The sequence below is a fragment of the Larus michahellis genome, chromosome 1 (genome assembly GCF_964199755.1).
Source record: "Larus michahellis chromosome 1, bLarMic1.1, whole genome shotgun sequence".
NCBI lineage: Eukaryota > Metazoa > Chordata > Aves > Charadriiformes > Laridae > Larus > Larus michahellis.
Genome location: NC_133896.1, coordinates 118,203,263 through 118,231,203, shown reverse-complemented (window position 1 = coordinate 118,231,203; position 27,941 = coordinate 118,203,263). Strand labels below are relative to the sequence as shown.

The following is a 27,941-nucleotide window of genomic DNA, read 5'->3' as shown; positions in this document are numbered from 1 at the left end:
TTTTATCATTGCACTGAATTCCTATGGCTAATGTCAGAGGGAAACAACAGAGTTCAGTGTTGTCAGTTCCTTCCTGCCTTGCATAAACCCTGAAACGTAGTAATGAGTTGAAATGTCAACACGCATTGTTTTATTTTTGATCATTTTAGTGCACGATCACAGATTTGGGGTGAATTTAGGTAGAATAGTATTTATTCTCTAGGCTAAATTTTGTAAACTTAGAAACTTGCTAAAACTCTTGGTGATTTTTAAGGGACAGATACTTTATTTTAATTTCAAATGGAAGATAAGAAAAGAGACACTCTAAAAGCTAGAATTTCATAGTATACATGGAATTTTACATACTCTTGAACATAGACAAGACTAAGACTAATATGTGGGATCCACTCTTACTGCTTTTCATATAGGCTAGCTTCAGCTTGCCTACATTTTAGTATCAGTCTGTCCCTGATAATTGATGAAATCGGTCTGATCGTGTTCCCAATTCATGCTCTTAAGTGAGGGAAAAATTCCCGACCTCTGGCATTTTGCAGTGTCCAGTTGAATTTCTCTTCGGAGGTACTGCAAATAACAATCCATACCTTTTAACAGCAAAGACTTATAAGATGATACTCCTGTTGTCAGGAATTTCCTTTATCCATTCATTACTTGTTTGGGATCTTGCAATCTCCCTAGTTAGCGGGAAGTAATATGTTTTGGCGGCTAAACTTGGCATGCCAACCTCCAGAGCGTGTCTAAGGCGTTAAAGAGCTGCAGTGCATTCCTGTAAGCAAAATGGTAAAATATACACAATTTTTAATTGGGTAGCACATTTTAATCCTTTGTCCTGTTTACTGAGTGATTGCTCGTTTTATCTGTACAGCTTCAGAGGCTGCTTGAGCCTGAGGCCCGGTAGGAGGCTCAAAGACAGAAAGCAGACCACGTCTAGAGCACGTTCGTGTGGATTAGGGGATACTGCCCTTTTGCTGCTCATGAGGTTTACGGGGGAGTTGGCAGGCCTCTATCTATAAAAGCAGCAGAGCTGGCAAGTTGCTTCATGCCAGGAATGTATTTTTGTTTTTTTTGACAATGCACTTAGTGCTGAAAAATATTCATCGCAGCAACTATAGCTACAATGCTAATTTGTCATGGCACTACAGGAGGTATAATTTAAAATACAGAAGTCTAGTGCTAATATTTCAAATCCTAAAAATCTGCCTTTATAAGTAGTGATATTGCAAGGAAGCATTTCGCGTAATAAATGCAAAGTCTTTTATTTGAATGAATAAAAACCACCAAATTATTACAAATACATAAAGCCAGTCACGCTAGGCCAACCTACTGGTTCATCACAAAGGCTCTTTATATTCAATTGTCTTACTGCTTCCCAAATTAGCAGTAAAGGGGATGTTACCTCTCAAAACTTTAGTTAAATGTGTCCCTCTTTCACCATCTCCAGCATGAATTGCCTGTATCTGCTGGGTTTTATTTTCTCTGGCATGAAAACTCAGCTGAATGATGTGTCTTGGTGAAGTTGAGGCCAATTTCGAATCATGTAGATGAAATCTTAAGGAAAACATATTTTTGCCATTCTTCGTTAATTGTGAGTGCTTGACACTTACCATTCAGTGCCTAGGAACTGTAGTGGGATGAATTCTAATATAATCTGTTTAAATTGTTAATTTTGACTACCACCTTTAGTGGACGCAAGTGACTACTTTCTGTTTCCACAGAAATATATAAATTTGCACTGTATTTCACCCTTGAACCACACGTGGAGCCAGAGTTGGACTGGGTCTTTTTAAAAAACTATTGGGTAAAGATTAGGATTCAAAAAGGAAATGATGCAACTGTTGCCATATACAAGATTTAGACTACTGATAATTTCAAGCACTGGGAATTTTATTAATGTAGTGTATTATTGTAGACACTGGTTTTGCTGCAACTTGTTTTGTTGGGTCTAACCACAGTTCTCTTTTTTTTTATGCTGTGGAACTTGATGACTCTTGTTTACAACCTTGGCAAAAGGCATGTTCAGGAGAATACGTCTGCCTTGTATGTGTTCACAGCAATCTCATTTGATGTATCACGTGAAGAATTTAATAGGTTTTTTTCTCCTTAATAAATGTTTAAATTTATGGTGACAAATCGAAGACAGTGACCTTGAAGCACGGAGTATTGGAAAGATGCTTGAGGAAAGTTTGCTTTGGGGACCTCCTCCCATGCATGAGAGGAGTCACAGAACTTGGGGGGCTGGGAGGCTGGGAGGGAATCTGAGCAATTAATGTCTGAGATGAGTGACGAATGGATACGAGCAAGGCAAAAATTGCATTTGTCAGGGCTGGTGAAAAGGAAGGTGCATTCACGGAGATGCAGTGAAAGCGTGACTGCCAAGTTCTGGCTGGGCATGGATAGGCAATGTATCTTGAAGCTCTTACACGGAAGGATTCTTGTATGAGAAAAATTAACTTAAACCTAGCTTAGGTGGCAAGTATCGACATTAGTAAGACAATAGATGAGGAATAATAGATTTATGGTATTATTTTTTATTTGTCCCTCCAAGAAGTCTCTGTGAGGGATTTCACTGAACTCTCTTTCAAGCTGCCTATTGTTTTGATGCCATACCAACTATTTAAATGATAACATATCAAAGGAAGATAGGATCAGTCTTCGCAAAGTAAAGTTCAAGAAGGAATGTAACTTAAACATGTGATTTCTCTATCTCAATGCACTCAATTGTATTTTCAGGCCAAGGTTGCTGCGTTGACCTGTAATTATCCTTTGAATACTAGTGCAAGTTGTGAAATATTACATAAACTATACACAGACTTTTATGACAAAGTAGTTTAGACTTGATGAGTAATAAAACCAATGAGATAACCCAACTGTTAAAAAAGGAAAGAGCATCCCTCTGGAACAGTGGGTTCTCTTTCATGTGTTAACTCTCTTCATGTCACCTGTGCCTGTAATCTCTTTCAATTAAACTACTGGACATTTTTAAACCATGTGCTTTCTAATCCGCTTTAGGAACGTTCATCTAATTTAACAAAATTTTGGAAGCTAAGAGGCAGCTTGAAATGGAAGGTGGAGAAGTCAAGTCTCAGAACTGATGATTCTTTTTACTGCTTCAGATGTGGTCCCTGAGCGTACATCCACTACTGTTAGAGGGGGACTTTTTTTCTTATTTCGGTACCAATGTGCACTTGTGGCTTCCTGACAGACGAATATATTTTTTTTATCTAGTCTGTTAGTCCATGTTTTGTGCTTTCCGAGTCCCCACCATTGTAGTCAGAAAGCCTTGTTTTTTATGAAGAACGCTTTACTTTTGAAGACTTTTTGCTGTCGTAATTGTAAAAGAAAATGAGGATAAAGCAAATGTGCAAGATAAATATAACGCAGCTGAATGCTTATGTGAGCAGGCTGAGTGATAAATCTGTAGTTGAAATGGATGAGCCTTAACATCAATGGGTAACTTAATGGGAGTTCAGATTATCGAGCATCTTTGCTGAAAATTTAAAAAATGGGCAGCTGGAGCTGAGTGGCCTGAAGGACAGGAGTACCAGGCTCTCATGATGGTCAGCACAGTTCACTGCTCTGCCGTTACCTTCCAGGCAGGGAGACGTGCTGATGAGCCACGAGGCAGAAGATCGGGCTCCCAGAACTCCTGCCAGTCCAGGGGTGATGTCAACCCTCGGAGCACAGCAGTACTGTCTATTTGCCCCCCAAAAACCCTAAAAATAAACCAGCAGCAGCCGCCTGCCGCTTACAGGTAAAACGCTGAAACTGGCAATAGGTCTGCTTGTCATTCTCACAAGGTCTCTGTTGGCTGTGGGAGGAACTCTGCCCTCCCTTTATTCTTTAATTGTAGACAGGGTTCAGAAAGTGATCTTGGTGACAGTGTGTATGAAGAGAAAGTAGTTAAAAGTGAAAAGGAATGGCACTTTACCTGCTGGTCCCCCAGCTTACAATGCTAAAAATCGGAATAGTTGTCTCAATAATGCAGTGGATTATAATTTATATATAGTATGTAAATAGACTTACTGTTCTGTGCCCCAGAATTAGTCTCTCCTAGAAAGCATACCATTTTGGCACACACTTTTCTCCATGTAAGAAGCTGTTAAGTTTAATATAACTTAATTATGTAAAAACTCATCCTGGTACATCCTTTTCCCTACATTTAAAATAATGGTAATTTTCTACAATCTTAGATAAACCTTTCCCAGCCTTTATTTGTCTTGTAGCATTCAGTTGGTAATTTGTGTTTTGTAATAAAAAGGTAATCGTTATTTTCCTTCCCTGTTGTTTAGGTTCTGTTCATTGGTTTTGCCACCCTGCTGTAAACAGAGTAGTTTATTCTCAAAAGAATGGGGATACCGTCTTGTAAAAACAGCTCGTTTCATAAGGTAGCAATAGCAATAATAGAAACCCTTCTTGCGAAAGATATTCCACACGCCCTTGTGATTGTCGGAGGTGGTATAATTAGTTGCGATCTTAGTCAACAACTGAAAGCTTTGATCTTAATCCTTCATTAATGAGGCAGTTGCGTATGTGGAATTCAGAGGCAATGAATGCATCCACTGAAAACTACATTGTAGTTGGGTAATGCTCTCCTTTCAAATGGTTTCCATCTTATATGCAACAGCCGATGGCATTTAGAAAAGGGACATCTACTAATCCTTTCACTTCATATGAGGTTGGTGAGTGACTGTTCTTTCTTTCTTTCACTGGAGAGGCTGATATGGATTATTTATTTTGTGTGAAAGAGTAAAACAGCATATTGTTGCATTTTTCTTGCCTTTTTTTTTTTTTTTATTCTGCTTCTGGTCTTCTGATTCATAAGGATTGTTGTTAAATAGAAAAATGTATAGAGCACAATTTGGCTGTATTATTGAACCTGTGTCTCCAGGAAGGTTAGGATTTTAAAGTCTAATAGGAAAAAAAAAAATGTGTTTGGGAATTGACAGGTAAAATGAGTGCAAATGTGAAGAAAATGTCATCTGTTACTGCATTTCTTCCACACCTGTCAACACACACTTTTTGATCAGTTTTCATGCAGTAGTAGAATGGGTTACCTTATAAAACAAGCAATGCATAGAAAATGAAACCTACTTCTAAGAGCAGATGTGGTCAAAAAATGAGATCAGGCTGCAGATTTTTAAGGAATCCTCACATTTAACTGATGTCTGACCACATGTTCCCAATTTACTATGAGAAAGCATGCAATACATCTCTAGAAATAAAGTTCCCAAATGTATTGGAGTGCAAAGGATAGGTGCCATCAGCTGTGAAGAAATTTTAGAATGTTTCTGCTTTATGTAGAAGAAGGGAGAGGCTCAGTGTTTTTGTAAGTCTCTTTTTTTTTTTTCCGCAGGGGGCGGGGGGGGGACAGGGAGTGTAGGCTGTTGGTTATTGTTATGTTGGAATCATAAGGGTTTTTTAACATACTGTTGATAATTATGTTTTGTTTTGTTTTTCTTTTAATACTGGATGGAGAAGTTGTCACAGTCATTTGCAGGCTTTGTAAATACAGGAAGCAAAATCTTGTATGGTTATTTGTTTTTAAGCAGACTCGTTGTTTTTTATCAGAGAAACATTTCTGATTTCAAATTACCTGAATAGCCTACCACTCATAAAAAAGATTGCTTCTGAATCGCGGTTATAACAGAAAGCGAAAACGTATATGACCACTTCATCTCACCTTTTAGGATTTTCATAAACATATGCCCGAACTTCTTCTTAATGAAAATTATCCCTATTCTTTAAGAGTTTAAACCATGTCTCTGTTTGCAGGGTGAGATGTGGTCGGTGTTGGTACGTTGGTTGGTCTCTGTGACCACCAGCGGCTGAATAAATGTTCCAGGAGCGGTTGGCAGGCTGGGTCATTACAGATGGCTTTGTGCAAGCTCGACCTGCTCCGAAGTATGCTGGGCATGGACCGGTGCCACTTGCAAGCAGGGAGGGAGAAAACACCTGTTTTTAGCCCTTGCTTTTGTGCCTATTCACTGGACGGGTTTCAGAAGGAGATGCTGAAGCAGGATGTTTTCAAGGATGCTTTTGGGTGAATCAACATATCTTTGCATAAGTTGTTTAAATACTTAATTGCACTTAAATACTGAAAGTGGGTGGCTTATTTCTGGTCTGGATTTCCAGCCTTATTTCTGCCTACCTTCGGTTTCCAACCATCAAACCTCAATTGCTTCTTTCCGGTAAAGCTGTTGTCAGAAATCTTTTCTCAGTAGAGATTTTCTGGATCAAATTAGTAGTCCACTCCCTGGTGGCTGAGTGTCACTTGATGGAGCTTCTTACTGTGAGACGGGTCCCCCAAGCTCCCATCAGCCCACATGCCCGTTTCCAAACCCGCTTTCTTTTTGGGAGCGCATAATGGAGAGCCACGTGTGCTGTTACATCGGCCTTTTGCACAAGGTCAGGGCTAGTGGCTTTCTCCTCCTACGCAGTATTGCTCTTCATTAGCATTACCCCCTTCAGCGTTAGCTTGAGAGAGCAGGTTGCGGTCGGACATCAATGTACTGCCCGCATCCTTTTCCCCTTTCTCCTAGGCACAGCCTGGCTGTCTCAGGCATCCAGGTCCGTGGTGTTTAATGCCCGGTCTTTGTTCGATTTGATTTTGCACAGCTTTTGGAGAGGGCTGGGTGCTATGACATCCTAGGCACCAGGCGCTACTCTCACCTGTTCAGAAGCGCACCAGCAAGCATCCCGGTGGGAAGTCAGCATATCACCCAAAAATCCAGGCCATAAAGGCTTCGTGTGTGAGCCGGGAGCTTTTGAAAATCCGACCTTGAATGTACAGGTGGCTTAACTGATCTCAGTGCAAATGCTGGTGACCTTTCTTCCTTTTCAATAAATTAAAGGTTAAATTTGCATAATTTATTGGACGGTTATTTAGATTGTCACTTCTTTCCACTCACATTTGTACAGACTTAAGTTCAGTTAAAAAAAAAAAAAGCTATAAAAGATGGAGAAGGACGACGAATGCACTAGAGCTCTTGCCCATCAGATCTTCTGTCGCCAAACCCTTCTGTGTCCCGCAGAGACAGCGATGGAGGGTGGTGGGCAGAGGGGCAGCCTCTTCACACGGGGCCGGTTAAACCGTGGAACTCATTGCCACGCCAGATTGTGCGTGTTGAATCTCATGCAAGTTTTGAAGTGGCGAAAAAAAAATAAAATGAGAGCGTGGAAGGAAGATCCAGCAAGGCTAGTTAAACATTGCAAAAGTGTATTTACTGCTCTTGCCTGGGGGTGTTTGGTGAACCCCTGTCAGGAAACAGGGAGCCCAGAAGGGTTGGCCTTTGCTCACTCTGACACTCTTCAATTTCTTCCTGCTTTGAAATAAAATTTTCTTTTCATTTTCTAAATGGAATTAAAATGTACTATAGTTAACTGCAGCTTCAGGAAAGATAAAGATTAAATTAATTCGGTGCTTGAGAGATTAAAAGGCAAAGATATTTAGAAATACTTCTGAGCATTACAGAAATGTTTTCACTCAGCCTGAGCTTTGGGTGATTTGTTTTTGGAATTTGCGTATACTGGTTGTAGCCTTTCTGGCAGCCAGCACTGCACTCCACCACAAAGCACGTTATCATTGAAGATGGGGTGTTGGGGTGTTAAGCGTTTAAAAAGATAGATTTTTCTTTTTTTTTTTTTTGTGCTTTTATAACAGTATCAGAGACTTTAAATTGTCTGAAGCTGTGAGAGTAACCCCTGAAAATATTAAGAGTTGCATTCTATTTTTGGGTTTTTTTGTGGCTCGTCAAGAAGCTTATTTGTTCCTGTTTGATTGTTACGGTACTTCAGTAATAAAATTTACAATTTTACAAAATGTAAACTTGTAATTAAATATTTATGAAACAAATCTAAAAATGGTGGAAGGACTGATAATTTGTACTGCCTATGACTTCTCAATTGGTTTATTTTTGGCTGTTCGTAAATTTATTTTTTTTTGGTTTGAGACAAGCAAGGCCTTTCCATTGATCCAGTGAGTAACTTAAAAATCCATTGTGCAATTTATGCCAACAGCAGCCAAAATCATTCATGCCTATTGCAGAGAACATGTGGAGATACCTCAAATGCAGCCATATCCAAAGGCTTTCTATTCATTTTGGGGCGTTTTGTTTGTTTTGCTTTTGGGTTTATACATCTACGGTAAAACTGGAGGAAAAGGTTGGATTTTGGTTTAAATTTTTCTTGAAATTTGAGAATGTATTTCATTGGGACTAACGCGTACTTCTAACTGATGCTTTTAGGGTTTTTTTTTTAATAATTTAACATAGATGTGTTTAGATTTCAACTTGCTTTGGGGGAAATATTCATAAATAAATATTGGTTGTTATTACTCAGTCTGATCTTCAGATTAAACTTTGCTTTTGTTGAAGACATTGAGAGATGTTTGGGGTGTGGGAGGTTCCTGGATTGTTTCCTACCTGTATTAGTCTATCTACTAAAACGTATTAGCTCTGTAAGTGAAGTTAATTTTATAATAGATGTAGTCAAATGCATTTTACAAAATGTCCTGCGCAACTATGTGTACAGTCTGTCTTTGACAGAATTTTTAAACTAACTTTGCAATTGTTGAACTAAATGTGAGCAGGGGAATGAAACTAATTGCATAATAAAATACCTAGGGATGATATGGTTGAAATAAAATAGTTGATCGTCATTGGAGGTGATTTTTTTTAAAATTGCTGTTACGGCCCTAGCACAGAAATGTTAGTCTAGTTAGTGTGGGGGTTGTTGGATGTCACTGCATAGGGAAGGAACTGTTGCTCATTTTGCTTCAATTACCCCAAATGCAAATCTTTCCAATACCAGTGTGAGAGTTATTGTTTAGTTATCCAACAGGAATGGCTAGCAATTAGTGCAAGCTTGCTGATTATTTCCAGCATCCGTGAGGGGTTTACTTAATCAAAGTTTTCACAAATGAAGTAAATATCTGTGAGGCCAAACTGTCGCTAAGGGAAGGATTTGAGGTATTTCATTAGGGTACTGCGGGGTCCATAGGTGCTTTAAAATGTATTTGCATTGGCACTCGTGTCTTACAGTTTACCTTTTAAAAATAAACTCATATACAAAGCATGTAACTTTGCAAAGGGCTTTCTGCTGGCTTATGTACTCTAGTCATTGCTGGGCTGGTTTTTCCTTGGAATTTTTCCTTTGGCAGCAGTTTCTAACCTGTTTGAATAACGTTGCTTTGCTCACTCTGAAGAGTTTCTCCTGATTTACAAAATGGGACAGGGGGAAATCTTTGTATATTTTTGTATGTTTGCTATGTGTAACATATCCACCTAACCCACATTTTTATATCTTTCTGAGGTTAAATTAATGGCTTTATTCCGATGGAAATTAGAACAGATGTTTATTGCTTAGTCTGACTAAATTTTACCTGTACTAAAGTAGAATTTTTCCTTTTCTTTCCCCTCTCTGCCCTCTCCCTGCCTCAAAATTTTACCTCAGTCCCTACCACAGCCGCTAGCACTCCTGATGCTGTTGACAAATATTTGGAGACACCTGGAGATGAGAACGAACATGCCCACTTCCAGAAAGCCAAGGAGAGACTTGAAGCTAAGCATCGTGAAAGGATGTCTCAGGTAAGGGGAGATTTCTTTCTACCTAAGTGTGTGAGATTTGTCTGTCAAGTCATAAGATGCTCAGGATCCTTCATCTTCTCATTTCCCAAGGCTTCAGCTGGCACCCCTGCCTATTTGCAATGCTGTAAATATACCATTTACCGCCTTTCTGACTCTGTCTCAGAATTCAGCTGGCTGGGGAATACATTTGTGGTTGGGTCACAGCTGCAAGCATAAGTCACTACCGTTGCTTGTGTAAAAAAGGAAAAAAAAAAAAAAAGTCTGTTAAAAATTGCTCTCATCTTTGTGGAAGAATGTTTGGTTTGTGAGATAATTCTTCTTTCTGAGTAAAGAACTTGACCGCTGTATTAGTCGTCCTTCCTTTGCAGCAGCTAAGGGAGATGATTGCTTGTGGTTAGCTTAGTTCTCTGTGTGTACACATACGCGGCCGTGCCCTGGGGTAACATAAGATTACATATGTTCATCTAATGGTCTTGAGCCCCAAGGTAACATGAAATGCATTTAAAGATGAAGAAAAGAAGAAAAATTAGTGCTTTTGAACTGAACCAAAATCTAACTGAATCAAGTCTTTTCTTTCCTCTAACCAGAAAGATTTGTGTAGCCTGAAACTGTACGCTGTTTTTAATCCTGTTGAACAGTAAGAGATGAGCTATTCACTCTCTCAGAAATAGGGTTTATAATAGCAATGCCAATAAAAAATTGTCACAGTTCTGCTCTAATAACAACAAAGTAGAAAAAATAAGAGGTTTAAAGGAAAGCCTGTGGTGCGTATTTTTTTAGGATGGAACAACCACAAAAATTAATGTAGTTTAACTTGGGTGCACTGCATAGATCAGTGTAGCTATTTTACTATAATTTTTCATTGTAACTTTGTCCCCCTGTTGCATTTTCAGTGTTTATGTGTGTTACTGACACATTAACCTTTAGCTCTGCGCTAAAATGTTAAGAGTAAGCCTCAAATTAAGCTCATAGAACAAATTCAGCGTCTATTGGCACTGTAGCTATGCCTGTCACTTTTCTAATAAATAGGGCAGGGCATCTTACCTGAAGCAGCCATCTGATGGGTGCAAACTGCATGCGGAGGATAGGACAATTCATAGATGGGAAGATATGTGCTCCCCATCTGCCCCCGCTTGGGCAGCGTTGTAGCACAGACAGGCCGTCTCCTCCTTAAATAGAGAAAATAGTCCCAATTTAATGCTTTTTGAAAAGTGTTATCATTGCCTTTCCCCTGGAGGATTAACAGCTCCATTAAAACAGCGGGTGGCCGAGGTGGGAGTGTTGCTGAGCGCCGGTGCCTGCAGGGAGCCAGCCTGAAGCCATGGGGGGGAGTAGGGAGGGAGGAGAGCGAGGCACCTGCCTGCTGCCCTCCTGCCAAGGGACGCCTCATCCCCATCCTCTTCGTACCCAATTTCCGTGTGCCTGTTGGACTCAGTTTGGCAAGGACAGGCTGAGAATCAGGGAGAATAAAAAAAAAAGTTGTGCGTGCAGCCTGGCTGTCAGAGGAGAGAGGTTCTGCCATGGCCAGGCACGTTGTGGGGTCGTTGGGTAATGCAGTTGGCATCCTGTTATTACCTCCCCTTTCTTGAAACAGCCCTGTTTAACAAACACCGTAGGGCGGGTGTCCTGAAAGCGAAGGGCAGTCAGTGCGAAAGGTAAGTTTTCCTGGAACAGTCCTCAGATTCTCACCGCGGCTTCAGATTTGTCTCCGAAATCCCGCACGCAGTGTCAAGGTTAAGCTCGGTAATTAATGGCAGCATTTGGGTGAACTGTGTGCTTTTCTATTTTCTACAAAGCCGATGGTTTGTGGAAAAAAGAGCTAATCAAACGCACAGGCACCCAGAAAACGTCATACAGAGAGACCGTGCGACGTCAGTGCTGGAGGCCAGCAAAGTGAACTGGGAAAAGCACTGAGCCGTAGCATCAGAAAACTTCTGGGTAAATGCACTGCACATTTTACCATGCGCATTTGGGGCGACCTCATAAATGAAGGCTGTGGTTCAGGGGTCTGACTGAAGATCACGCTGGTGCTGCGCGTGCTCTGCCCTCGTTAGCACATTCCCAGCCATCCTTTCTGTCAGCGCTAATGAGCGTACAGCTGCAGGGTGAGGCAGGTCAGCTCCCTCATCTCACGGCAATGTCACTCTTCAAAAAAAAAAAAAAAAAGTAAAATTACCAACTCTGGCCAGTTCAGCAAGCTAAATCAGAGCTGGGAAACAGCAGCGCGATAGTACATCAAGAAAGAAAGATCTTTGATCTTTAATTTGCTTAAGCTGCTTGTGAAATCACAGCTTTAAAGTACATATGTCTTGAAGTACACAGGACCCCTACAGAGCTTTCAAGAAGAGAGTTAACTTACTAAAGTTTTTAAAAATTAGTTTTCCCTTCTATGAGTAATGTACAGCGTTGAGCTAGCCTCTCCCGATTAATAGTTCAAATGTTTATAAAAAGATAAGATCTGATGGAGAGGTAGAAAAGCCAGTTAGTATACCATTCTGTGTTTCATTCCTCATGTGAGCTGTGATTTGTCTGTGCCCCATACCACTGGTCTGCTTTCCTGGCAATTTATTTATATTTTACATTTTCTTTAAAAATGTAAAACTAAACTAACTAAATTTTAAATTTTGTTAATTTAGTTAAATTAACTGAAAACCAAATTAACTAAAAATTCATTTGAACCTGTTAGTTGATAAAAACAATGCTAAATAAATTAGTAAGCTTTTACTGTCAATGTTTTTCTCTTAAAAAAAAAAAAGTTAGTGAATGAGAGTCACTAGCTAAGTCCTTCAGCAGCACTGAACATATTTATTAATTTTTATTTACCCAAACAATAGCTCAAAGTCCAGTTCTTTCAAAGCTGTGAGGTGGGGGCATATATAGGAGCAGAAATGCCCATTTTTTTTTTCTTTTAAAAAGAGAGGAGATGATCAGTGGTTTTGGAACACGATCAGGTCATTCCTTAATCTTGATAAGTGTCATAATCTGAGATAAATCACCTTATTCACTAAAAACCGATGCTTGTATTTAATAAAGCAGATAGTTGTAAAACGGTACTTGATTTGGTGCACACTTTGCATGAGCCAATTAACTAATAAAAAAATCCATATGCATTCTAGTTCACATATAAAACGTAATCATCCAAGGATTAGGGAAGTTTATCATTAAAAAAAATAAATTGAAATGAAATATTTTAATCAAAACATGTCATCGGGGTGAATGCAGATATTCCGTATATCCTCTTTCTGAGGTTTCCCTTTGTTTACCATGAAATTCTGACAACTTGTGGGGTTTTTTCGCTTGCATAAAGGTATTCACATAGGCAGAGACCCAGCTCCTGTTGATGGTTGTGTTGGTTCATAGTTCACAGCTCCTAAAAGACTTTCTTACTGGGGGACACTGTGCTCTTTTTGTACGATGACCTGAGGCACCTCTGGTTCAGACTGTTTTAATCCCTTTTGCTCTTAAGTGTCCATCCCTTTAGACTACAGACCAACCAAAGTTTTTCTGCCTTTACACCTTGTGTGGCACCTGGAGCAACAAGGTTTGTAAACATTCCTAGGCAGTGCTGTAAAGAGAATTACGTTAGCATATAATTTTAAGCTTTTCCCAAGCATTATTAATGCAGCTCCAAATAACAGCGAAGACACATTCCCATACAAACAGGATAGCCATTCAGCAATGCGTGTGTAACCTTTATAAAAGTTTGCTGTTCTCTGACATATAACAAGAGTGAGATTATGCTAACTGATTGCAGGATGCCATAGTTTGGTGCAGTTCTCCTTTTCCTCTTTCTTTTTTCCAGTTTGTTAACTCCTGTACTGCTCCCTCACTTAAATACTTGCTGCTAAGTAGCCTGATGGAACCAGATATTGAACCTTACACAAGGGAGCAGTATATTTATACATTTCTTTCCTCAAACATCTTGTGACGTCCTCATGTCTTAAATTTAATCTTCCTCTGTCTGTTTACAATATTTTAGGAATCACAGCGTGTACAGTGCTTATGATAGGAACTTAATGATGCCTCGTCTCCTAGAATAGCCTTGCTTCTTGGAAGTTCATTTCCAAAGCAAGCATCTGAAAATACTGCAGTCCTCAACCAGCCTGAACAAGGCTGGTGTTATGTTCAGGTTTATTTTGGGGTTTGACTTTTTTTTGGATCATTGTATGCCGATAGTTCCAACATTCTGGAGAGGTCTTCAGCTGATTTTTTTTTCAGTGCCGGTGGCACTAGAGGGTCATAGAAAGGTTTGGGTTGAAAGGGACACTTTCCACTAGACCAGTTGCTCAAAGCCCCATCCAACCTGGTGTTGAACGCTTCCAGGGATGGGACATCCACAGCTTCTCTGGGCAACATGTTCCAGTGTCTCACCACCCTCACAGTAAAGAATTTCTTACTAATATCTAATCTAAATCTCCCCTCTTTCAGTTTAAACCCATTACCCCTCATCCTGTCACTACTCTCCCTGATAAAGAGTCCCTCCCCATCTTTCCTGTAGGCCCCTTTAGGTACTGGAAGGCCATTATAAGGTCTCGTCAGAGCCTTCTCTTCTCCAGGCTTAACAATGCCAGCTCTCTCAGCCTGTCTTCATAGGAGAGGTGATCCAGCCCTCTGATCATCTTTGTGGCCCTCCTCTGGACCTGGTCGAGTAGGTCCATGTCTTTCTTATGTTGACGGTCCCATAGCTGAACACAGTACTCCAGGTGGGTCTCACCAGAGCCAGGCAGAGAGGGAGAATCGCCTCCCTCAACCTGCTGGTCATGCTTCTTTCAATGCAGGCCAGGATACTGTTGGCTTTCTGGGCTGCAAGCACGCATTGTTGGCTCATACTTAGTTTTTCATCTGCCAATATCCCCAAGTCCCTCTCCATAGGTCTGCTGTTAATCCACTCATTGGCCAGCCTGTATCGATGTTGGGGATTACCCTAGCCCACATGCAGAACCTTGCACTTGGCCTGGTTGAACTTCATGAGGTTCGCACAGGCCCACCTCCCAAGCCAGTCAAGGTCCCTCTGGATGGCATGCCTTCCCTCTAGAATATCAACCACACCACTCAGCTTGGTGTCATCTGCAAACTTGCTAAGGATGCACTCAATCCTATGGTCTGTGTCCCCAAGAAAAATGTTAACTAATACTGGTTCCCATATTTCCTAGGTCCCACCATCTCTATCACTGCATGTGGGAGGGCACTTTCCTTCCTTAAAACTGACTGTCAGTTTAGTAGGAGTACCCCCCTTGGTTACAGTCAGGGCTTTTTGGAGAGATTTAATGATGTTATTACCAGAAAAAGTGTCAAGGCTGGAACAAAAGCCCTTGACAAAGGTAGGCATCTTATTGGTATGACTTTGACCTTCTAACTAAGCAAACCTTCAGGCAAGCACCGCTGCTGGTCTGAATGCTGTAACCCAAATGTCTGTCATAACTTTTTCTCTTGCAGATACGCTTCTGTGCTCCAAAGTAAAAAATGGGAGTAAATTCTGCTGTTTTCAATATAATGGGATTTTTGTGCTTAGCATCTCTTTTAATAATGAATGACACTTTCGATCCTTCCTCTTTTCTGCTCTCTGTCCTGTCCAGCCCAATTTCAAAAGGAATCTGCTAGGTACTAAGTCCCGAGTTCCAAAGAAGTTTGACTTTTAAATGGCTTGCTTCTTAAATCTCAACCAGAGGTTGTCATTTTTCCCTGTGCAAAATTGCAAAGCCTTGAAGAGCTGTAAATCTGTGTGCCCTTGATAGGTCTGTGCTTTCAATGAAGGAGAACAGGTTTATAAGTGCATAGAGGCCAAGTTCTGCCTTTTTTCTGCACATGCGTATTTGGGGAAGGTTGTTTTTTTCTCTGCTTGCTTTTTGGTTTCCTACAGAGTGCTACGTCATATTCCTTAGTCACTCGTAATTCTCTAAAGTGATCACCGGTGGGGGCAGAAGTTTTCTCTGGGTGGTGGCATGACTGCTCATAGATAGCTGTAGGGCAGCTGTATCTTCTGTTGGTTAGCATACACACAGAGATGCTTTCAGCCATTGAAGTCTTCTCAATTGCAAAAAATGGCACTAAAAGCACAGCTTCTGCAATCTTTACATTGAATATTGTTTCTGCAAACAGCCATGTTATCTTGTTTTTTATCACAAGCCATTCACTCTCATTGCACCAGCGCTGAACTCTGAAGCCTGTAATTTACATCCCTCACAATTAGCTGTGTAGTCTGTCAGTTTATCATCCTGCCTTCTCTGCCTTAAAAGGCTTAGAGAAATAAAACAGGCAGAGGTCCGGTCTAGCCAAAAGTCTCCTTATCACATTACCCACAAGACTTTTTTTCATCATATGAATTAGCAGAGGGTTAGTTTGGGGCATAAGGATGGCAAGAGAACTGTTGTTCTGAAAACCCATCAACTGCTCATTAAGAGTGAAAAAGAGTATTAAGCACATGTCAGAGATGTGATTTAAAAACATAAAAGGGGAGGAGGGAGAAGAAAATCATGAAGTCGCTAACCTAGGCCAATGCTCAAGCTTGAGCACATCGTTGTAGTTTACGACTTGAATTAACGCCATAATTTCCTCGGTCTTCCGTAATGTTCTGTGTGGCCAGCAGGTCAAGGAAGGCTATTCTGCCCCCCTACTCTGCTCTCATGAGACCCCATCTGGAGTACTGCGTCCAGCTCTGGGGCCCCCAGAATAAGAAGGATACAGGATCTGTTGGAGTGAGTCTAGAGAAGGGTCACGGAGATGATCAGGGGGCTGGATCACTTCTCCTGTGAAAACAGGCTGAGAGAGTTGGGCTCTCAGAGCCCAGGAAGAGAAGGCTCCAGGAAGACCTTATAGCAACCTTCCAGTACCTGAAGGGGGCCTACAGGAGAGATGCGGAGGGACCTTTTATCAGGGATGGTAGCAATAGGACAAATGGTAATGGTTTTAAACTGAAAGAGGGTAGATTTAGATTAGATAGTAGGAAGAAATTCTTTCCTGTGAGGGTGGTGAGACATGGAACAGGTTGGCCAGGGAAGTTGTGGATGCCCCATCCCTGGAAGTGTTCAAGGCCAGGCTGGATGGGGCTTTGAGCAGCCTGGTCTAGTGGGAGGTGTCCCTGCCCATGGCAGAGGTGGGGGGACAAGATGATCTTTAAGGTCCCTTCCAACCCAAACTATTCTACGATTCCTAAAATATATGTCTCCACTCTTCTGGGCTGTTAGTGAGGCCAGAATCTCTTACAGATTAATAATTTCACTGCTAGTGAGTTAATCTGTTTTTACTATGACTGATTTATTGCTGTCTTAAAATACATTCCCAGACTTCGAGTCAAAAGGAAGATGAAAGCAAAATCCTGTATGTTGAGTCAGTCTTGAGTGCAGGTGTCTGTGTGCTGGTGAATTCTTAGGGTCTACAACCCTGTATAGGACTGAGAAGGTATTACATTTCAAGGACTGGGACTTGTAAAAGTCTCCGTTGAGCCCAGGTGTGGTTGTGGTTTTTAAAGGCATAGGCTCAACCACATACCTCGGGGCACCACAAGTGCTCTCCAGTCTGTCCATCAAGGAGCCTGATTAGCAATGTCCAGCATGTGGGAAAACTGGGGAGCCTGGGACAGGAGCTGAGTGGTGAAAGCTCGACTTCCAGACGTGAGATACAGCAGGTCTAATTTGTGTGACCTTTGGTATTGGTCTTGGTAAAATTTCAGTCATGCATGCAGACTCTGAGCTTTCCAAAAATCCACTTTAGAAAGGGTATGTCTGACTATTTCTATTAAATGGCACGAAAGTGTGGGTTTTGGTGAGAAAGGAAGGAAGGGAAATGCGCATTTTGAGTAATTGCTTCTAGGCTCTTCTGTCTTCTTTTGACATTGTGCTAATCCTGCAAATAAACAAGTTGCATGTGTGCATGGCATTCAGTGAGAGCAATTGTTCCGGCATAAAATGTGTTATCTGAGGAGATTGCTGTCTAGGTGTGAAATGATTAAAGTCCCTAAGTAAAACCACAAGAAGGTTTCAGACGTCATGGACAGCAAGTTAAGAGTAACTCATTTGCTGAAATACTGCCCTCTGTTACAGGAGGAGGTGGCCTCTCACGTTGCTGAAAGGAATGGTACTGAAAGTTGTCCTACATAATTTTTCTGTCAGCATTGTACTTGAGATATAAATATATTCTGTTCTTAAAGTGTTGGACACCTATTTCTGGACAAACTAGTACAATTTGCATGTAATTCTTGATCTGCACTACTCAAAGGCCAGTGATGTTGTCCAAATAAATCTAAAAATTTTCAAGGTACCAAAAAAAGTGTCACCTAGAATGAGTTGAAATTCACTCATTTTGACCAAGGGCATGCAACAGATGGAAGCAGTTTCCTTTCTGTCTGAGATGAAACGGGGTTGGTGTGTTCATCCATAGAGACCTCCACATCCCTCGCTTGAGTGCTGGTTAATGGCTGTCCTGATGCAATGTTCAGACACAGAAGAACCGTCTTTGTTTAATTTAATAACACGTTCCTACCTTTGTTAAATGTTGCAACCGCTTCTTTAATAGAGATAAAAGGAGGAGAGGACTATTAAAAGATGACTGTCAGAGTTGCAGTGAGTGGCTGTTGCTAAGCCCTGAGACAAGAGAGGAAAATATGAAAGTCACGCTCCTTGTTTTGTTCGCTAGGTCATGAGAGAGTGGGAAGAGGCAGAACGCCAAGCAAAGAACTTGCCAAAGGCCGACAAGAAAGCCGTTATCCAGGTAAAGGAAAACACAACCTTACCAATGGGGCCACAGTTAAAATACCAAGGGGTGCTGGGTGTGATATAGTTTTAAAACCTACTTCTGTGGGGATTTAATGTCATTCCCTGCTCTTGCTGTTGCTATTTTTGCGTCCAGCTGTTAGTGGCTGCTGGGTGTCTCTGTACTTTGCAGTCAGTCCCTGGAACAGCAGTGCAGAACATTGCTCGTGACTGCGTGGAGGGGTAGAATTTCACTTTAATTTAGATTTGCCTTCGGTGAGAACTGAAAACTTGCTTCCCACAGGCCCCTTTCAAAATTTAGGCCGTGATAAACTAATATAATCTGCAGGACCTAAGCTCAAAGCAGAGATGGAAAATGTGATTTAAGGAAGGAATCGCCATCAGTTTTATCTGAACGAAACCCTCAGCCAAAAATTATTTTATCCAAAATTATACTATAATTCAAAAACCCTGACAAACCAGAAACTCCTTGAATCCCACTGTGGCTATGTCAGGTATTATTCAGTACTGCTAGAATGATTTCAATGCAAAACTGTAAAAAGGTGTAACGTTCGGAACCAGATTGCATCGCATATTAGATCCTGCAGCTTTGCTCTCTGTGCATTTTACCCAGTCAGTCTTTTCCTTTATTGGAATAAGTTTGGGCTCAATTTTTCTTCCTGGTGGCCAGTTTATAAGAAATTACAGTGCTTCCTTTCAAGTTGGAATATTTCCCCCCTCACCCCGCCATATAGATTTGCTCATGAAGTCATATATGCAAAGGCCTCACAATGGCAACCCTCCACCTGCCTCTAGGCACAATTCTCTAGCGCTGAACCACTGTCTCAGGAGGCAAATGAAGGATTCACTGGTGGTTGTGCTGAACGTGTCAGGAATATTTGGTTAGTTTAATAAAATATGGCCAGGTGTCGAGAATACGGGGCGTCAGCAGTTCCCACTGAAACCAGTAAGAGGTGTGTTCAGCGCAGAGTTCCCGGGAGCCAAGCTAGACTAACGTGGGAGAGATTGTGGTGATTTGCAGACTGGGACGTTCACATCCGCTGGTCTCTGCTGATGTCTTCACTGTTCCTGTTGTGATGGGTGTTTTTTTCAGCATTTCCAGGAGAAAGTGGAATCACTGGAACAAGAAGCCGCAAATGAAAGACAACAGCTGGTGGAGACTCATATGGCACGGGTGGAAGCCATGCTGAATGACCGTCGCCGCATTGCTCTGGAGAACTACATCACAGCCCTGCAGACTGTCCCACCCAGGGTAAGTGCAGTACCGCAAGCTGTCATCTGTGTCAAAATCGCCGTAGTTGTCCTGGGGAAAAAGAGGGTGTGACCCGATACAGTCCAGCTATGGAGCAGCGAGTGTGTGTTCCCCGTGTGAAAGCTACTGCAGCAGTCAGCAAGTGTGAAAGTTAAAAGTTTAGACTTTGTGTGTACATAAATGTAGGTACAAGCACGCTCCCCCCATACATACCTATAGATAGATAGAGACATACATAAAAATATTAAGCAAATAACGTGGCAGTGATTTGGTTGTCAGAAATGGTAGCTGTTCACAGAGTCTGCAGAAGGATGATGAAGCGTCCCTCTGAGTGACGCACAGTAGGATGCTATGTCATGTCAAGATGGAACTTAAGGATGAGGGTAGTTGTGATTTTCTGTTTTGTTAGTTGAGTTTTTGAAATGTTTGGTCAAGGATCTCGTGAGGAGTGTTGGATGGCATGGAGATAGCACACTAGCAATTCAAATTTGCCTGTGTTGGAAGTGATGGCTATTGTTGGGTGTAAACACTACGTTCAGGATGTGGATTTAATGGAATTTTTAATGACTCCGTATCTGTGGTGTTTCTATTCAATACCAAAACAACAGGTATGCGACCTCCAGAAGAAGAGAATCTGCACGAACACTGTGGGGAAAAAAGTCAAATGTTTTATAGACCTCCGGCCTCTTGAATGCTTCCTAGCTGGAAAAAACATTATGTTACCAAAAGACTTTTGGGTCAGCGATGTAAGATGTAGCCATTAGATCCTGAATTTAGCCTCCCAGGGAATTACATCAATACAGCTAATCTGGTAAAATTAAGTGTTTTGAGTGAATTTCCTTCTGCAGAGAAACCTGTGTATTCAGTGAGCATGGAAAAGTGATCATCGTCTTAGTTCTTTACCACCATCAAACTTTTCTCTCCACACCCCATGGTGCAAAACTCTTGTTTTTACTGTGTGCCAAGTAAAAGACAAATATTTTACTTAGGTAAAAGTGTCATGGGGAGACTTCAGAGTAGTTGTATGAGGAGTTAATCTGTATTCTGCAACATAGTAATTTGTGGAAAATGAAGCTAGTCTGTAATAAATTGGTAGAGGATGTTGTTTGGTCCCAGTGTGAGATGCATATTGTAACCTCTGACTGTTGTGGAGGGTAGTGAAGGGCTTAGACTCAAGTGTCTCGTTAGCAGACAGATTAGTGAGTTAAAGGCTGGGATGCAGCTTCCTCTAGGAAACTGGAGTCTGCAGCTTGGAACTGAGTGAAAGATGAGGTGAGTGCATAGACTGGCTGCAGGCTGTGTTTGCTCTCTTGCAGTGTGGTTTGGGGTAGTTCATCTAAAATAGGATTTCACGTTTGGCTTTAGCCAGTCAGCTGTTGCTATAAAGTTGAGCCTCGTGCAAATGTAATCCCAGAAAAATGGATTTGATTTCAAGTTGTCTGTGGATCAGGCTGACAGGTTCTGCAGGTATCTGAGGTTGTGGAAGGCAGAAATAGAGACCACACGTAACAGCAGAATGGTCTCTAGAACTGCCAAAATGTGCAGCTTCATTCCTAGCACAAGCGAACTTGACCTTTCATGTTTGTGGAATGCAGATGACATCTCCACTGCGGGGGGGGGGGGGGGGGAGTGAACTTCAGCTGCAGAACACCAAGGGGCAAAAATGTTAACAGCAACTTTGGGACCAGAAAAACCTTCATTTTATGCTTGGGTTACTTGTAGTCAGCTCCCAGGACACTTAAATTAATAATACAGTTACTGTGTCAGTGTGAGAGCATCAAGCCTGAAAGGCTGCATCGATGAACACTGTTTGGTACGTGACTCCAGTATAAGTAAGTTTTGAAGGTACTGTTAAAAGACTGAGGTACATCCTATATTTTTTCCCTACAAAAGCTAATCATTCTGAAAGGAGCAGGCAGCAAGCATGGAGGTAACATTAGCTGATGATGCTACCAAACACAGATCATCTCAAAACTAATGGGGGTAAACAGTTTAAAAACCAAGGTCTTTAAACAGTTCTTTTGTCTGTCTTGTTGATGGTACTGTCCTTGCCTCAACATTTTTTGGTTGTCTGCTCTGTAGTTACTGACAGTTCAGGAGCGTACCTCTGAACTGCTGGTCAGATGCGTGCCAAAGCGTGTGAAAAAACTGACCTTGGCTTCAGCAGGAGGATTTGTCTGGTTTTACTGTGGGGCAGAGGGTGAAACCTTAGGAGTGGCTGATGATAGCTGAATGGCCTAATGAATGAATCCAGTCCACTATCTGCTTTGCAGGATATGGAGCCAGAAGTCTGAATACACTGTGAATCCAAACTTTGGCTGCCTAGCCAAAGAGAATGGGATTAATGGAAAATTCAACTCTTACACCCTAGCTATATTTCTCTCTGGCAGTTCCCTAGTAAGCCAAAAGTACATTTGATGCAATTGTGTTGTCTTTGAGAGAGTAAGTCATAACCTTACTGGTGACTTGTTAAGTAATCTTACAAAAGGGAGGTTTTTCTGGAGTTCTCCAAAAATATTTTTAAGAACACCCTTCCACAGCCTGTTTCAAATTACATGGTTTGCTATTAGTATGTTTACTACAGAAGTAGATTCTGACTATTTAAAGGGATGGAATCTCTTTCTCTAAAGTTATAAGGAGAGAATTTGGGTTTAAATTGAAAAATAGGGTTTTTTATTGAAGTGGATGTCTTCTGCACACAGCTACGAGGGTTACTGTGAGTCTGGTGTGTATATATAATGTATATAGATGTGTGTGTGTGTGCAGAAAGTATTTTCCATGTGCTGTTTAATGACTTCAACATGTTGCCTTGTACTTGAATTTGAACTTGTCCCAAAATTTTTTTGACTTCTGGCAGACCACTTGAAGCAGTAGGATTTAATTTTGCTTTTGGATGTCTAGAAATCCATGACCAGTCTTTGCCTGCAGATTAGTTATCACAGGAACGCAGTGAATCTGGCGCTCCTGGTGCCATTGCACTGATCGTGGATGTGGCGCATGGTTCTCCGTGAGTGTCAAAATCCTGATCTGCTGGGAACTCCTGTTTTCTATATGTGTACAATGGATGCGGTGCTTGTGTTCAACGGGTATCCTCTTCAAAGGAGCTGCAGAGAAACTTTCTCTGACTTGGAAAGTCTTTGCGTTACGGACAGGGGAAAGCTGGAAGGCTACGTGAGCAGAAGTATCATCATTTACTTGCTCCTTTGGAGGAGGCTTTCCTCGTAGGATAGCAAGATACGGGTCTAGGGGAACCTTTGGTCTGGGCCAGTAGTGTAGTCATTATGTTCTTACACATGCCTAGAAAATCAGTGATTTTCAGTGCCATTCTACCTAAAACTACAAAATTCTGGGAATGCTCTGTGAATAGCTTCTGTACAAGACCGAAAACGTCAACTGCGGGTTTTTTCACAGGTTATGCAGATGATTGCCCAGTGCCAGAGGAGTGCTTCAGGGTACCATTCTGGGCAGCAAGGGAGCCAGGGAGCTTATAGAGATGAAATTGCATAGCTTCAAGGTCAACTAGAAAACAAATTTGAGCAAAACCAAATATTTGTACTGTTGCTCTGTACTCAGAAGCACTGTCATGCAGGCTGCCCAGAAACTTAAAATTTGATCCTCATCCCTGATTCCTGATGCAGCTTAGCTGTGCTGCTACACTTTGCCTTTGAAAATGGGGTGCAGCTGTTCAGTATCTAGTGTCAAAATGCTGTATTGTTTCATCCTGCTTGATGGTCTTACTACAGAAAAGGAGGATTAATGGCAGTTGGAACCAATATGCCTCTAGTTTTTAACAGTTGGAAATTTTCCCCTTCATTTTGCAAGTTAAATAGAATTCAAATCCATCATTCTCTGAGCAGGTTGATTCTATAATTTGTTTGTGTTCCCTGTTTCACATGCATGTCAAATTTTGCTGGATTTATGTCTCCCCTGTTTAATCTTCATTTGTAAGAGATGCACATTCTCTGTGGGAAGCCGGTGGCGGGGGGCAAACAGAAGCAGAAAAGAAATCCAGCTCCTAGGGGTGAAATAAAGGGTTTCAGAGCAAGGAAACATACAGAAAAACTTTTAAAGGTAATTAATGAACCTCCTTACATTGCACATAGAGTAAAGTGAGCACATAATTATTAAAATCAGTTTTAAATGCTTCTCTTCTAGTTTGGCACTATATTTTACTACCACTTATTGCTGAACAGAGCAGGATCATTAGGATCAACCCTCGCATGTACCTTAATCCATTTGAAATTTTTAGCCGTGTTTTTTTTTCTTGTTGCCCTCAGAATTTGCTCTGGTATCTTTTGTGCTATGGGAGCAGTGTCTGTTGATACAGAGAGAGCACAGTGCGGGCTGAAACTAGTCGAATTTGTCTATTTGGACACGGAATAGGGATCTGCAGAGGGGCCCTTATTGGGTGCCTCTGCGTTTGGGAAGCTCGAGGCTTTTCCTGAGTCCAACAAGGTTGCTGTGGAAATATGCAGTTGGAGGCAAGCCAAAGCGTTACTGCTGATCTAGTGATAAAAATCCTCCTGTGCAGTAGGAAAGAGCGGGCCAGCTCTGATACTCCACCCGCCAGCTCTGCTCCTCTAAACCCATAAACTTACAGCTGTGGAATTTCTCACATACACTTAATTTGGTAGGGTTTTGTAAAATACACGGCATGGATTTCAGCTCTGCTTTTAAACCAGGTCAGACTTTGAGAAATGTGGTCACCTAACTCTGTTTTTGAGCAGCTTCTGAGGCTTTTATGTGAATAAAACCAGACTGTCTTGTTTTTTCCCCAGTCTGTGGGCTTGAGCATATGGTATAGTCATACACCTAGGCTTGCCAGTAGGTTTTTTTTGTATGAGTGAACTGAAGACAGAAGAGGCAGTTCCAGATGGGTATTAAGCTCTGCAAAACCATGGCAGATTGATCATATCCAAAATGCCAAGTTTTAAAAGGGTGAGCAGAAACAAAATTTGTCTTAATTTGTCAAAGTCGAGTAAGTTCAAATCCTGAAAAACAAATAATGAGATTGGATCAAATACTGTTTTCGTTTTACTCTGCTCCAGGAAAAGCTCTTGGGCGCGTAGGCAAAGGGAAGTTTTGAGTACCATTTTAGCCAGGTACTTGTGGTGTATGGGATAACTTGTTTTCTTCAAAATTAGCAGAAATTATGAGAAGCCATCTTTAACTCCACATGAAAGGTAGCTGGATGGGGGTTTAGTTGTGTCTTACCCATGAGTGAAGAGTCTTGCATTCATCCTAGCCAGTCTTTCTTCAATGTTCCTAAAATGAACTACTGTGTCTGCGTCAAACATGACCCACAAGTTAATAACGTAGCTGGTAAAATGCATACCTAATATAAGTACCAGGCATTCCTAATAAGTGAATGAAAAGGAGCAATTGTTGCACATTTCAAGAGCAGTAATCAGAAAGGACTGGTGATTGATTTTTCTCTGAAGGCAAGATTAAATAGCACAATACAGCATTGTGAAATTTTCCTCCTGATTTACAGAGAATTTTGATCAAAACGACAAGCCAGCTCAGAATTTCCCATGGAAGTTCCATGGCACAGAGCTGGGAAGTTGTATTTTAAATACACAGAAGCGCTTTAATGTGATTTTTTTTGTTGTTTCTTTGTAGTAAGTATTTCGAATTTCCGTGGGGAGAGCGTAAGTTATATTTGTAGCAATCCAAACTACATTTGATGTTTCCATTTTCCAAGCTCAATGAAATTGCACTGTTTCATCGCTCCCCTAAAATCTCAAATAGTAAACTAGGATCAATGGAGAGTTCATCTGCATGCATATATATTCATATTTATGTGTGTGTATTTCATTTACTAGAAGCTGTTTTTCAGGCATTTTAGATCTCATCTATGATTCCTCTGTGGGGGAGTAACTTATCTCGATGCTGATGCCACCTGAAATAAAGGCCTGGATTACAGAGTCGGTGGGGCTGGAACTCGCCGCCAGGGAGCCATCAGCAGTTTCTGCTTCATTTGGGCTTGTGTCTTTGTACTGCTGGAAACCTGTTAACCAGCTGTGTCAGGACTACCAAGTTAAACTTTCAAACCAGGGCGTTGCATTACAGGTCCTGAAATCTGCCCTGGTGCGTATTTGTAGTCACAGAAAGAACTGTATTCCAAATTAAGACACTAGAGTTTCCGTAGAGTTTGGATAGAAAGCCTGGATAGTCTACGTAAATGGCGTATGTCATCTGTGAATCTGTCTGCTGTGTACCACATGAATATATGCAAGTGCCAACATATACTCATAAAAACTAAATGTAAAATAATACTTTGACAATGTTCTCCAGCATAAACAGGATTTTAAACTAACAGCTAAAATACCCACAGACATGAGTTGGCCTGTAACAATAGCTTGTGAAAGGGCTGCGATTAATCTGTGCTTAGGTGTTTGAATCTCCTGAAGAAGGGGGGGGAGTTTTGTAATGACTTTCACGGGAGCAAACAGCGTGACAGCGTGTGCTTGAAATAGTCGGAAGCGGCGTCTAATAGCAGCGTTTACGCCGCCTCACCCTGCATTGCCCACCATGCGCCGCCTTAGATGCGTTCTGTCTTTTTTTCTGCATTTGCCTAAACAGCGCGTGTGTGCCATGAGACTGAGGACTCATGAAATAATACGCGTTCTGAATTTCCTGCTGGATCCTGTTGCTTAGGAAGTCACTGACCGTTCTTGTCACTGGATAACTGGCAGTCGCCAGCAGCGTCAGTCAGGGTGACTAAAAACATGGGAATAACGGAAGTCACGTTGGGAGTATCCTGGTCGCTTTCAGAGGAAGGGCCGAAAAAACCAAGCCGACAAAAAGACTACAGATAACTGAAAATAGTGGAATTATTTCATGAGGCTTAGGTAGCCCCTGGTGGCTGATCCAGGTTAGTTATTCTGCGAGATGGTTTTTATTAGATAACAGATGTGAATACATTGAGTTTTCCCAAAAAACATTAAGTGGAATTTCAAGTGCTAAACCCAGAATTTTTTAATGAAGTTTGGTGGCTGGTGCATTATTTATGAAGAGCGAGAGGTGCCAAGCTGGCCCTGGAATGCGTCAGCCATTTGTTCTTCTGCCGTAGACACTGCCGGAGCTCAGGCCTCGGGAACTTAATTTAGCTGATAATAGCACCACTTTCATTTATAACTTTATCTGAAGGTTCCTGCCCAGGGTCAGTGTGATAGATGGCCATGGATATAATAGCTTCAGACCCAGGGTCCGACTGCATCTCCTCAGCCTGTGGAGCCTCCCCTCACTTCTGTGCTTGACTGTCTGTTGTGGCCCCTCCGCCCTACCATCACAAGGGTTCATATCACTGCTTGGTGTACGGGATTTGGGGGCGAATCCCGCTGAAAGTATCTCTGCAAAAAGTGCTTGTATGGGTGGGACTTTTAAGCAGAACTATTTCACTCCATAATGACGTTTAAAGGAAAACGTGTGTGTAATACATTACAGAGGTGGGACTTGGGGTGCGAGCTACTTTTGCTGATGTGAAAATTTGTTAAAACTGTGCAGGCGGTAGGTCTACAGTTGTAGGCATTGAGGAGAAAATGCATCACATAACATGGTAGGGGTTTTTTGCTACTAAAGTTACATTCAGCTATAAAACTGGGTCCTCATTTATGGTAACCACCACACTCAGGTATGCAGAGCTGTCATTGCCTGTCACCAGCTCTGGCAGTTTAAGCCATCAGCCACGACCCTGAAGCTATGAGGCAGTAGCAATGCAAAGTTGTTGGGAGGGTTGGAGGTCTGACCTGGTCCAGTGTGACTGAGACTTTAGGCAGTTATGTCTGCCTACGTACAATGAGTTTCTAATGTTTGGTATTTTTGCTTGAGAAAAAACAAAGTCGCTGCCCCTGTAAGGAAACAACTTGCATTTAATATTCTTTCTGCATTGTCCTATACTTGAATTATGGTTTTCTGCTGCCATCACAGAAAGATTTCTTGGCCAGACGTGCCTGTCCATTTCTCCTTTATAGTGATAAGTTTGGGGCATTTAGCAATGTTATAAAAGGCACTAAAGGTGGGCCAGTTTAGCCAAGTGACTACTGCTGTTAGTGGTATTTGATAGGTATTTTCAAGATTGTTATGCTATTAACAGATCTGCTTGTGACTCTTAATGTAGAAGTTTCATTAACATATTGCAGTGAATACAAACGTACTGAGGGAAAACAAAAAATATACACCCTTCTGGTTAGCCATGACACTTACATTGGAATATCTCATCTCTTGAAGAAACAGAAATTAACCCATTTCTCTGTAATATGTCTGAACCTGCTATCTTGATGTGTCTTGGGGACAAGGAAAGATCAAGTGTCAGGAATGGTAATAACATTTTCTGTCTTCAAAATTTTCTTGTTGTTAAGCTTTCTGGTCTTCTAGCCTTTGTTCCTACAAAGCTTT

General features: G+C 41.4%; 1 protein-coding gene across 4 annotated transcripts in view; it reads left to right on the top strand.

The window, feature by feature from the left end:
• Positions 1–27,941, top strand: part of APP (amyloid beta precursor protein) — a 222,601-nt gene that overhangs the window by 141,177 nt on the left and 53,483 nt on the right. For all 4 annotated transcript variants that reach the window (XM_074600232.1, XM_074600221.1, XM_074600209.1 and 1 more), the window contains 3 exons: positions 9,448–9,581; positions 18,213–18,287; positions 19,383–19,541. In XM_074600232.1, the coding sequence (XP_074456333.1) occupies positions 9,448–9,581; positions 18,213–18,287; positions 19,383–19,541 (368 nt within the window). The remainder of the gene's footprint in view (positions 1–9,447; positions 9,582–18,212; positions 18,288–19,382; positions 19,542–27,941) is intronic.